Source organism: Brienomyrus brachyistius, chromosome 1 (assembly GCF_023856365.1).
Source record: "Brienomyrus brachyistius isolate T26 chromosome 1, BBRACH_0.4, whole genome shotgun sequence".
In the NCBI taxonomy this organism is placed as follows: domain Eukaryota; kingdom Metazoa; phylum Chordata; class Actinopteri; order Osteoglossiformes; family Mormyridae; genus Brienomyrus; species Brienomyrus brachyistius.
In genome coordinates this window covers 43,475,767-43,488,644 of record NC_064533.1, presented here as the reverse complement: position 1 = coordinate 43,488,644, position 12,878 = coordinate 43,475,767, and the positions used below count along the sequence as shown (strand labels likewise).

Below are 12,878 nucleotides of genomic sequence, written 5' to 3'. Positions count from 1 at the left end.
CAAACTAAATATCTGTCTTATGTGTCTTAGCTGAGCCTCTCACTCGGGCCTCTTAACATCAGTTCTGCAGATCCAGCCAAAGTGCTCTGCTCCCTCTGCAAAAACCCAGGATTGACGTCCACAAGCGAGGCTTTGTCCTCTTGTTCTCCTTGTCTTTGTGCACCCCCCCCCCCCCCCCCCCCCCCGATGGGCGGACGGCAGCACCCTGCCTTGAATCACTGACATTGTCAATTGTGTTGGCCCACCTGATGGGGCGTCCGCCGGAACGCTTCCGCAGCACTGCAGAAACGGGGGCACCAGTGGTGCTGGCAGGGGGGGCCCGTGTCTGCGTTGGGTCGCCCGCCACAGGACGGCACCGCTGGTCAGGAGTCAGCAGGCTCTGAAGTTGCATAACCTGGCAGCGTTGTGCTGCCGCCCCATAACTCCCCCTGAGAGTCGCTGCCCCGCTGGATTCCGTTCCGTTACCGCACCGACGTCAGCCGGCCTACTTTAGGCCCCGCTATATTTTTGGGCATCCTATGAAGGTTGCCCGTGGTTTTTGGCCCAAGATCAACAGCTAAAAACCTCTCGCTCATCCACCTGCGAGGTAGCAGTCAGCATCCCCAGAATGTGTTTCATGAATGGGGAGGGGTGCTGAGATCTCGTTCGCTGAGCCCATACTTGTCCGAATCTGTTTTCCGAAGCCGACTCGTATCTTGTCAGTTTTGACTGTAGAATGTGACAAGACCCCGGAGTAGCATGCTGTTTCCTGGACAGCAGGGTACAGTTTCTGGAGCAAAGGGACTCGCAGACAGCTATAGGACAGCTTTGGGAGTATTTTTTTTTACCCCACAAACGGCAGTCGCTCCCCAGGGTGTGTAAGATCACGCACATCGCTCCCCACTGGCCTGACTCCGAGGGTCAGGGCTTGCTGGGATTCGGGTCGCGAAGTCGGCGGTGACTCACAGGCAGAGCTGATGTCAGTGACAGGGACCCGGGGGGGAGGGGGCAGAGATGGAGCAAGAGTGAGATGCGGGAGCCCGGCGAGTCCTCTCGGGGCCGCCCCCTGAGGCGTGCCACCCGAGGCGTGCGTGTGACTTCCGGATGGCTTTGGGTGGCTGGCTGCAGGGCCTACAGTCGGCAGTGACAGAATCGCCGGGGCGGCGGAGGCAGTCGCGTGCGACTCATCAGCGCCATCTGCTTCCACGGCGAAGGCTCCCGCTTCAGCAGGGAGATTCTGCTTGGCTTGCGGCGTGACAGAAGCTGCGGCCTGCTGTAAGCCACACACCGGCATCCTGCGCGGTTCTGCAGGGATTCTGCACTGACCCTCACACAGACAAACAGCAGAGTGCGAATGTGCGGACAGGCGTGTTGCACATATGCGAAAATTCTCTCCCATCCTGCTTTACAGTCAAGATAAACTTCAGTTGCACTTTACAGGTGATGAGCGGAGAGCAGCAGAGACGATACTGCACGGAAGCGGCTTATTTTTAAACCTGTCGTTTTTTTTCTCTTTTTATTTTTCTGATGTGTCTGCTTTGGTGTAGATTCTGTTTCCTCAGTAGACACTTCAGTCCTTGAATTTTACCTGCCCATAGACGTGTCACCGGCTTTCAGGTGTAAATTACACTCATTGTGAGCAGTAAGGAGTTAAACCGAGATACAATAAGCTGGAGATAACGACTGTTGACCTCCTCCTACCTCTTGTTTCAGCTGAATGTGTCTCCAGTATCCTTATTGAATTAAAGAGAGATAAAGAGTTGCTAGGCAACCATAAAGTGCCTATAATTTTTTTTCTGGTTAAAGAAGAATGGCTGAAATGTAATTTCTAGACTATAATGGTCGGCTATCAATTTTCCCAGTGAATGCACAAATTCAGCCGTGATAGACGAGGCAGGTGTCCATCCACTTGACGTTTTGGACGCACGCTAACACTGGCACTAACTGTGACAGTGACAGTGCCGGTCCTTATGCCCTCATGGCATCTGTACTGACTGGACTGACTGCACTGAAAACTCTGCCATTCAAATCCATTATTGGAAATGACATTCATGATCATTAATCAGGCAATTTTTCATTGATCTATTATGGAAGTGCTGGGAGTCTCCTGAAAATTGACAACAGCTCTCTGACACCCATGAAAGATGCACAGTGTCCTGGAAATCTGTCATTCCACTATTCAGCAGTGAAATTAGTGGGCAATAAGTTTTACTGCATCAACGCCAGCCAGCACTAGGCACAGGCGGTAAACAGTGTTTAATACCATCTAGAAGTTATACAGTGTTAAATGGTTTGTATTTTGAAGGCATTCACACAGCAGCAGTATTCTGTCATTTCCCGCTAAAATTTGTGGGGGGGGGGGGGGGGACATTATATGGTGTCACATCCTTGAATTCAGTAACTCTAACGTGGGATAACTGATGGCATAGAAATTACCAAGGGACACTGGAGGGGCACAGACACCCCAGCACTTAACGGGGGCCCTTGAATACAGGAAAATTGTGCCCAAGGGGACATTTTGTCAGGGGGCCCAGACCTTCTGGTCACCCCCCAGGAATGAGCGAAGCCGGGCAGTCTGTGAGGGCCTCACCACTCCAATGGAGAAGTAGTTGTTGACGATGCTGTAGGGCACAGGGTCACCCTTCGCCTCCTTGTCGTCGGGGATGATGTCGATGTTCCAGCGGTCCAGCATCACCTCAGCGCTGTGCTCAATATCCCGCAGGACGCGGAGCAGGTTGCCGCCCTCGTAGCCTGGAAGGGGATCAGGGGGCCGTTACTGTGACTGTGAGATGCCAGGTAGCAGTTACTTACGGGGACTGCATGTAGGGGGGCCGGGTAGGTAGCTGTTCCTTTAAGTAGGTCTTCAAATTACAGGCAGAAAAAAAAATGACTAAATATATACGCAAAAAAAAAAAATAGCAATTAAATCCACACCATGGGAAACTTAAGTAGGCTCTGGATTGACATTTTAATAAGTTTGTATCTTAATATTTTAATTCTGCAGTAAGTCTGTATCTTGATATTTACTAATTAACTAAATAAAGTTCCACTTTTCAGCAGGCTTGACATAAGTTCCTTCAGACTTTTTTGAAACCATACTCCGCCTTCTTGAGCTCTTTCCTACAGGGTCAGCATGCCGGTGAGCATCATCCCGTGCGTCTGACCCTGGAGGGGGACCTCTGCTCAGTGCAAGAGGCCATTTCCACATCCAGTACCTGCCAGCTCCACACGCTGTCATGGTTTCTGACGGGTTGCGGCACAAGAACAAACCTGATATCTATTAACGAGGACTGAGAGGTAGGGGGCTAGCAAACGCTAGTGGGTTTGGGGGAGGATTTTGGTGGCGATGGAGGTGGGGGTGTAAGAAACTGCGAGAAGAATCTAGTGTCCGCTCAGTGTAATCAGGCTCGCGAGTGTCAGCGTGACCTATATAGATATGATGTGAATTCATGAGACTCCTCCGTATTACACTTACGGGAGCCTTACACTGTAACCAGCAGAAGTATCTCATGCAAATTTAGAAAATATTGACTTATCTTTGTGCTGAGAGTTTTATTTAACAACAGAGATTCTTTTCATTTATAATGATTTTATTCATCATTTGTACAAGTACATAGGAATTCTTTGCTTTCCGTAGACCAGGTCTTGCTCTCATATAAGGGACACAATCACACAAAGCGGGGAGAGTGAAGATAGGGGTGCTGAGGCAGGGGCAGACCGATTATCTGGCACCCCCAGTTTTTGGGTTTAAGGGCTTTGCTCAAGGGCCTAATGGTGACAGGGTCACTCTGCCAGCCACGGGATTTAAACCGATAACATTCTGAACAAACATGAGGTTTTTCTCTCATGCTTGGAATTCATACTGCCATTGCTGGACAAAATATTTCCAACATTCTCTCAAGCTACAATCTGATATTTATATTTATACATCTGAAAGAGCAGGCTTTTGACCGAAGTAAAGCATGATGTAAAGGACCTGCTCATGAGGCAGTTACAGAGCACGGCTAACGTGCAGACTCAGGACTGTCAAGAAGTCTAAGAGAAAGTTATGGGGTGACACGTTACCTAAGGCCATTTTCTTAGAAACTTATAAACACATTCATAATGCATTACAATGCATTCAAAAAGCATTATAAACATGGATATAAATATTTATAAAAAAGAAGCATTATAGCCATGTTTATTATGCATTATGACTGCCTTATGAAGCTCTCATCTATGATGCACTATAGATACATAATGCAGTACAAAGCATCCTTAAAGCTTTTACCGAGAATTATTATGTATTATAAATGTATATATAGTGCATTATAGATATGTTCTTAATAAAACATTCACAATGCACAATAAATATGGCTATAATGTGTTACGCCTTTTGATAAATATTTAGAGCCATGTTTATAATGCTTTATGAATGCATTGTACTGCATTATGAATGTGTTTATAAATGACTAGAAGCACAGCCTTAAGTTAAGTGTTACCTGTTATGGCTTTATGGAGAGCCCCCCCAAGCAGACCCACGTCTTCCTCACCTCCGCCCCAACGCAGACAGCGAGCCAGATCGTTCCCAGTGCCTAGGGGCAGGATAGCCACTGGCGGGTGGTGGGCAAAGTTGGCCTTGTCTATGGAGCGAAACAGAAAGTTTGGTGATTGTGGTGATTCTGTGTGCCGTTTGAACCAAACAGGTCACCCGGCCTTTTCACAGGAGAAGCCTCGCCGTCACAATGCATTTGTATCCCTCATCCATACTGTGGTAACCTGCACGGAACGTTCCGGAAGCTCCATCTGCAATCTGTGGCACATGGCACTTAGGGCTGGCCTCCACCTACTGTGGGCACGCCACAGCGCACGAATGTCGTAATTAAATTTTTGTTACAAAAGGTTGGGCGCAAAGAACACATTTGAGGAGCATGCATGAGGGTTGTCAGAGAGGAGCTCGAACCTGGGACTGTGTATAAACACCTTCGCTAGCCTCTCTGGTCAAACACATACGAGTAGCGGATTCCAGCCTGCCTGAGGAACTATGTAAGTATTGCCATTTGTATGCATTTGTATGCATTTGTAATGCCACATACCCATCTGTGTCCTTTAAGGCTGCACTGTTAGCTTTAGTAAAATACTTATTTTTAGTATAACATCCACATCACACTTCATAAATGTGACTTTAAGGGCATCTTTACTCTACAGCGCCACCCCAGGCCTGGCATCTTAGTCTGCGGTGGGCACTTAGGAAATCAGTATGGACACTAAACTGTGATTCATCCAATGTACGCGTTGCATGTACGCAAGGGGGCTCTCAGCTCCTTTGATACAATGCATTATGGGAAAGCCATATGACCGGCATAATGGAGTCGGCGGGTGCCAGTCCCCGTCTCTGCGCTGACTGTTACCGATGCAGTCCAGGATCCAGCCGACGGTGCCGTCACCGCCGCACGCCAGCACTCGGAAATCGGGGACGTCATGGAAGAAGCTGAGCCTGCGGGCGAGAAGCGCATTAGCCGTCAGCTAACACAGCTCAGGTGACCGTGCGTCTCCGTGGTCACACTCTGCCATGGTTAAACCCTTTCAAAGTGTCACCTTCAAAGGGCCTTTAATCTTGGAAGGACAAAGGTGGTAAAAAAAAAAAAGAGAGGGGGGGGGGGGGGGTGTCGCAGATTCTTTCATCTCTTCAAGTTGCCCCACATCAGAACATTTGACTGTCCCATGGGGGTGCAGAAGCAGCAAGACACTGCCCTCTGCTGGTAACAAAATGTAACCGTCTCAGTCAAGTCAAGCACAGGAAAGGGCAAATATAGACTGTAATACTACAAGGTACAGACTTATCAGTTTGTGTTTCCCACATGGACATTCAAGAAGATTAACGTAACATGGGAATGAGATCTAAATCCTCAGACAGTAATTACAGCATTAGGAGAGGTCCCTTTAAATGTGTAAGGCAAATCCTTGCATTTCCCCCATCATACCACAAATCAGCTCGAAGCGGATGCTGTCTTCCAGCTGAAACTTTCAGATATTAAAGGACATGTTTTTCCATTGGATCTGTTAAACCCAGGGCCTCATTTTAGGGTTTACTTAGGCAGCAAATGTACTATGTCTTCTACTCATTTAAAATATACACATATTTTATACTGAAAGACATAAGTTTGCACACACAATAAAAGAGATGCAAAGGGAAATAAAAAACTAATAACAAGCACGATTTCCCCTGAAAATTTATTACAGACACCAACGAGTGCATGAGGAATCAGCAGCCTGGGTGTTTGATCTAGGCGGAGTAACAGGCCCCATAGCAGCCTGGGCGTTTGATCTAGGCGGAGTAACCGGTCCCGCAGCAGCCTGGGCGTTTGATCTAGGCGGAGTAACAGGCCCCATAGCAGCCTGGGCGTTTGATCTAGGCGGAGTAACCGGCCCCGCAGCAGCCTGGGCGTTTGATCTAGGCGGAGTAACAGGCCCCGCAGCAGCCTGGGTGTTTGATCTAGGCGGAGTAACAGGCCCCATAGCAGCCTGGGCGTTTGATCTAGGCGGAGTAACCGGCCCTGCAGCAGCCTGGGCGTTTGATCTAGGCGAAGTAACAGGCCCCGCAGCAGCCTGGGTGTTTGATCTAGGCGGAGTAACAGGCCCCATAGCAGCCTGGGCGTTTGATCTAGGCGGAGTAACAGGCCCCATAGCAGCCTGGGCGTTTGATCTAGGCGGAGTAACAGGCCCCATAGCAGCCTGGGCGTTTGATCTAGGCGGAGTAACCGGCCCCGCAGCAGCCTGGGCGTTTGATCTAGGCGGAGTAACAAGCTCCACAGCAGTTTGTTCATTTGATCTAGGAGGAGTAACAGGCTCCGCAGCAGCCTGGGCGCTTGATCTAGGCGGAGTAACAGGCCCCGCAGCAGCCTGGGCGTTTGATCTAGGCGGAGTAACCGGCCCCGCAGCAGCCTGGGTGTTTGATCTAGGCGGAGTAACAGGCCCCGCAGCAGCCTGGGCGCTTGATCTAGGCGGAGTAACCGGCCCCGCAGCAGCCTGGGCGTTTGATCTAGGCGGAGTAACAAGCTCCACAGCAGTTTGTTCATTTGATCTAGGCGGAGTAACAGGCTCCGCAGAAGCCTGAGCGTTTGATCTAGGCGAAGTAATAGGCCCCACAGCAGCCTGGGCGCTTGATCTAGGCGGAGTAACAGGCCCCGCAGCAGCCTGGGCGTTTGATCTAGGCGGAGTAACAGGCTCCATAGCAGCCTGGGCGTTTGATCTAGGCGGAGTAACCGGCCCCGCAGCAGCCTGGGCGTTTGATCTAGGCGGAGTAACAGGCCCCGCAGCAGCCTGGGCGTTTGATCTAGGCGGAGTAACAAGCTCCACAGCAGTTTGTTCATTTGATCTAGGCGGAGTAACAGGCCCCGCAGCAGCCTGGGCGTTTGATCTAGGCGGAGTAACAGGCCCCATAGCAGCCTGGGCGTTTGATCTAGGCGGAGTAACCGGCCCTGCAGCAGCCTGGGCGTTTGATCTAGGCGAAGTAACAGGCCCCGCAGCAGCCTGGGTGTTTGATCTAGGCGGAGTAACAGGCCCCATAGCAGCCTGGGCGTTTGATCTAGGCGGAGTAACAGGCCCCATAGCAGCCTGGGCATTTGATCTAGGCGGAGTAACAGGCCCCATAGCAGCCTGGGCGTTTGATCTAGGCGGAGTAACCGGCCCCGCAGCAGCCTGGGCGTTTGATCTAGGCGGAGTAACAAGCTCCACAGCAGTTTGTTCATTTGATCTAGGAGGAGTAACAGGCTCCGCAGCAGCCTGGGCGCTTGATCTAGGCGGAGTAACAGGCCCCGCAGCAGCCTGGGCGTTTGATCTAGGCGGAGTAACCGGCCCCGCAGCAGCCTGGGTGTTTGATCTAGGCGGAGTAACAGGCCCCGCAGCAGCCTGGGCGCTTGATCTAGGCGGAGTAACCGGCCCCGCAGCAGCCTGGGCGTTTGATCTAGGCGGAGTAACAAGCTCCACAGCAGTTTGTTCATTTGATCTAGGCGGAGTAACAGGCTCCGCAGAAGCCTGAGCGTTTGATCTAGGCGGAGTAATAGGCCCCACAGCAGCCTGGGCGCTTGATCTAGGCGGAGTAACAGGCCCCGCAGCAGCCTGGGCGTTTGATCTAGGCGGAGTAACAGTCTCCATAGCAGCCTGGGCGTTTGATCTAGGCGGAGTAACCGGCCCCGCAGCAGCATGGGCGTTTGATCTAGGCGGAGTAACAGGCCCCGCAGCAGCCTGGGCGTTTGATCTAGGCGGAGTAACAAGCTCCACAGCAGTTTGTTCATTTGATCTAGGCGGAGTAACAGGCCCCGCAGCAGCCTGGGCGTTTGATCTAGGCGGAGTAACCGGCCCCGCAGCAGCCTGGGCGCTAGATCTGGGACATTTTTATCACTTTCATCTACACATAGAACACGCTATCATCATAACTGCACCTCCCTCACCTCCAGCCCATCGATTTCCATGAGGTGAGGTTTCTCAGAGCCAAACCAGAAGCAGGTGGAGACTTCCCCACACGCAGGAATATTCCCACGACTGACAGCAATGATTGTGAGAGCCATGTCATAAACACACTGAGGGTGGAAATATCACAAGCTGTCACATGACTGGCTTAATCAGCTCCCATTGGTCGCTTTGTGAATTAAGACAAAGACGGTCTGTTCCCATTATCAGTACAGACTCACCCCATCATTGGCCCTCCGCGGTCCAGACTGTACACCTGTCGTGGGTTCAGGAGGTACTGGAATTTCCGCAACACCCTGCGAACGTGTCCAAGTGTCCGCACACACATGGGCACATAGACACACACAGACACACACAGATCGAGAGGGTCACTGCTTGAATACAAATGATGAAACCGAGATATAAATTTGGTAACATCAAAGAAATGTTTCATGCACGACTTTCTGTGTCACTCTGATCAATACAGGCCCTCGCTGCTTAACTAAGACAACATGATGAAAAAGCTCCCTGTGCTATTGTCAATTGTCAATGCGCTGGACGCGTTAAATTCGGCACTCTGCTTGTGTACGTCGTTTTCAATAACATTGAATGAGCTGCTAAGTGAGTACAATGTAATACAAATGTTAATATGGCCACAGTTCATTAAAAGACTTACTTATCTTATGCATTATCTAATTACACTTGCAATGGCTCAAGGATGGATGGATGGATTTTTTCGCTGTCATATTAAGCTCTTTTGCAGTGTTTGAAATGAATCATTCATGCTGCCCTAGTTGCAGCAGGTAGCATACCTGAAAACACACACATCTATACACACACACATTTATACACACACACATGCAGGTTTATATCTTTGTGGGGGCTCTCCATTCATTTCTAAGGACAAAACCCGAATCCCAACATGACGACCTTAATCCCCACCCAGACATAACCTTAACCATGCTGTTACGAGACTTCTGGCATTTTTACTTTTCTGATTGTATTCACAGAACTTTGCGGGGAAAAAGCCCCACAATGTCAAAATAACAGGTTTTTATTACATCGTGCGGGACATTTGGTCCCCATAATGTAATAAAAATGTAATCCACACACACACACACACACACAGCGAGTGGAAAGACGACAGAGGACAAACAACAACTGGAATCCACCGGCCTGAAACACGTCATGTGGAAACTTCTCCATCTGGGGAAATAGCCATTACGCAGGAAGGAGGGGCGGGGCAGGGTGGGGGGCAGTGTGTATGGGGTGGGGGGAGGGGATGGGGGTGCTTATCACTCCTGTTTACGCTGCTTACCGGAGAAGAAAAGAAGCAAAGCGCACACACGAAGCTGCTAATGACATATCGAGCGACCCTGTGAACTCCTCCCTGAAATTAACTCTTAATATTAGAGCGTATCCATTTACTTGATTGTTTAGTTGCACTAGAGAATGGCAGTGAGTGAAATCGATGGCACACGTGATGTTTCCACATCAGTCCTGTCCTGTTTGATGGTACCTGCATCCCGCAAGTCCACGGCAGCAGCACCAGGTTATGGTTTACCGCAGCCAAAGCCCGCTCTCACTGACCAAGCGAGGCCTCCATTTCTCAGCCAGGCCCTGCCTTCTATTAAGAGGTGGGTCACAATTCTACAGCTGCTTCAAGCAGCAACGTTCCACTGACTTTGTGCCGACTCGACTGCCGGCCATCGGCATGCACAGATCAAACGGCAGCAGACGTCAGGACGTGCGACGGCAGCTGGGACGAGGACCCACTCAGGCTCCGAATGCGCTACCCGGGACGTGGGTGGGTCTCACCTCTCGCCCTGTCGCCCACCGCTCTTAGGGTTCACCAGGACCAGGAGGGGGTGTGTCCCCGGCAGTGGGCTGATCTAAGCAGGGGAGAGGGGTCAGGAAGATCAACACACATAAACACACACACACAGAGGGCACAAATCCAGGCTCTGTGCTGCTTTTCTCTCTGTAAGCTCAGGCTGGAGATGTAGGACTATAGCAGGACAAAGGACTAGCCCAACCCAAGAGCCTAGGGCCCCACCTTTTTTTCTGGTTGTTACAGCAGCATTTCTTGTAGCTACGACCCCTAACACCTGGGAAGCTCTCGTACCTCTGTAATTATTACTTTGTAATTGTTCAAAGGATTTACATAATGATTACATTTGCGTGATAGTGACTGAGCGATATTATCCATTCTGATTCACTGTGGGAACGGGACAGCAAAGCCTCCCCTCTGCTGACAGCACCCACCTGAAGGCCACGTCCCTCTCCGGTGAACTTGAAGCTCATGCTGGTGTCTTCAGGGCTGGCGCTGGGAGGGGACTCTCCATCACTGCGCTTCGCTGCAGACTGACGATCCTAGGCGGGGTGTGTGTGTGTGTGTGGGTGGCAATTACCATCAGAGTTTCATTGCAGTGACACATCAGAGCACATGTGATGTACCCTGTTATACCACCATAAAATGTATGTGAGTCTTCAGAGGCTTTGGCTGATGCTAATTCTCCCCCTTGGACTATTGCAGAATAATATACTTAATGGCTCTTTATGCAGGCCGACGGCTGCAACTTACTCAGCTCATTTAGCTGCAGTCCATGTACCAAATGGGCACACACCATGGAGGCTGATATCTGCTTTTCAACAGTACAGTTTCCTCTGACCGCTGGTCCCAGCAACAGCTTTACTGCTGTCCACAAGGGGTCACTGTGCGTTTAATTTACTGCTGTCCACAAGGGGTCACTGTGCGTTTAATTTACTGCTGTCCACAAGGGGTCACTGTGCGTTTAATTTACTGCTGTCCACAGGGGGTCACTTTGCGTTTAATTTACTGCTGTCCACAAGGGGTCACTGTGCGTTTAATTTACAGCTGTCCACAAGTGTCACTCTGCGTTTAATTTACTGCTGTCCACAAGGGGTCACTGTATATTTAATTTATTGCTGTCCACAAGGGGTCACTGTGCATTTAATTTACTGCTGTCCACAAGGGGTCACTGTGCGTTTAATTTACTGCTGTCCACAAGGGGTCACTGTGCGTTTAATTTACTGCTGTCCACAAGGGGTCACTGTGCGTTTAATTTACTGCTGTCCACAGGGGGTCACTTTGCGTTTAATTTACTGCTGTCCACAAGGGGTCACTGTGCGTTTAATTTACTGCTGTCCACAGGGGGTCACTTTGCGTTTAATTTACTGCTGTCCACAGGGGGTCACTTTGCGTTTGCTGCATTTCTGTCCAGAAGGGGTGACTGTGGTTTACTTTACTGCTGTCCAGAATGACTTGTTTGCATATGAGAAAAAACTGGACCCTAATATGGGCTCCATAAAGATGCATAAAGAGAATTAATAACATAAGCTAAACGGCACAAAGGTGTAGTGATGTGACCTCACCAGCACCAGAGGGCAGATGTATGAGGGAAGTAGGATGTGGTCCTTCAGCCCACCCCCGTCACACTCGGGCTTTATGTTAGAAGCACACTTGTTGTGCAGCTGAAGGACAGAGAAGACCAGCCATGATTAAGTAAGACAGAAATGATAAGTAATGCATATATAGCCTATGTAACTTGTAACTTTATATCACTCGGTGCAATGTCTGTGTCTGTATTTAGGGTATCCATCTGTGCAATATGTGTAACTATGTGCATTAATCTTCTTATTTATTTCTATTTGTATCTTGTATTTATAGTATCTTTTGGTCTGTTTTTATTGCTTTTTTTATCTATATGCTGTTGTACATTTCCCCAGTGTTGGATCAAAATAGCCTCATCTTATCCGATCACATCTCATCTTATATGAAAAAGCGACAGGTGCAGTACCTCCAATCCGCCACTAGAAAGCGCATACTCACAGTAACATGGCACCACACACAGTGCAGAGCAGTCAGGCCCTGGTAGCACTTCATGCTGCGGTGACAGCGGTCGCACTTGGTGGTCGAGTTCCCCTCCATCCACACGTGCTGCATAGCCTGCAGGAAGAAGGCAGAGAGAGAACGAGCAACGCGTGGAGATGAGGGAGATTAAATATATGTAAGAAAATGAATAAAGCAAAAAAAGTTTGTAATTAAACTGGCAGTTACAAAATACACTTCATTTACATCCATCCATCCATCCATTTTCCAAGCCGCTTATCCTACTGGGTCGCGGGGGGGCCGGAGCCTATGCCGGAAGCAATGGGCACAAGGCAGGGAACTTCATTTACATTTAAATAAAATTCATTAACGTTCCAAATGAACGGCCTGTGCATGAGCGACACTAAACTAGAGAACAGACCTGCTATTAACCACCATTAACACGGTTTTGCTATTATGGCAAATGATTGCATGTGTGCAGAAAGCCATACATAGTATAAACAGCAAATACTTTATTAAGTAAATATTACTTATTAATTAATGAGAAATGTAATCATTTTACAATAGTTACAATATACAATAGTTGTCCTATAATATTAAAATAATTGTATTAGTT

At 49.2% G+C, this 12,878-nt stretch overlaps 1 protein-coding gene across 3 annotated transcripts in view; it reads right to left on the bottom strand.

Moving 5' to 3' along the window:
- LOC125744660 (diacylglycerol kinase beta-like) overlaps positions 1–12,878 on the bottom strand; it is a 72,869-nt gene that overhangs the window by 30,357 nt on the left and 29,634 nt on the right. For all 3 annotated transcript variants that reach the window (XM_049016717.1, XM_049016726.1, XM_049016707.1), the window contains 8 exons: positions 12,263–12,379; positions 11,806–11,904; positions 10,675–10,782; positions 10,228–10,301; positions 8,652–8,726; positions 5,370–5,455; positions 4,512–4,601; positions 2,570–2,730 (listed from right to left, as the gene is read on the bottom strand). In XM_049016717.1, coding sequence (XP_048872674.1) covers positions 2,570–2,730; positions 4,512–4,601; positions 5,370–5,455; positions 8,652–8,726; positions 10,228–10,301; positions 10,675–10,782; positions 11,806–11,904; positions 12,263–12,379 — 810 coding nt within the window. The remainder of the gene's footprint in view (positions 1–2,569; positions 2,731–4,511; positions 4,602–5,369; positions 5,456–8,651; positions 8,727–10,227; positions 10,302–10,674; positions 10,783–11,805; positions 11,905–12,262; positions 12,380–12,878) is intronic.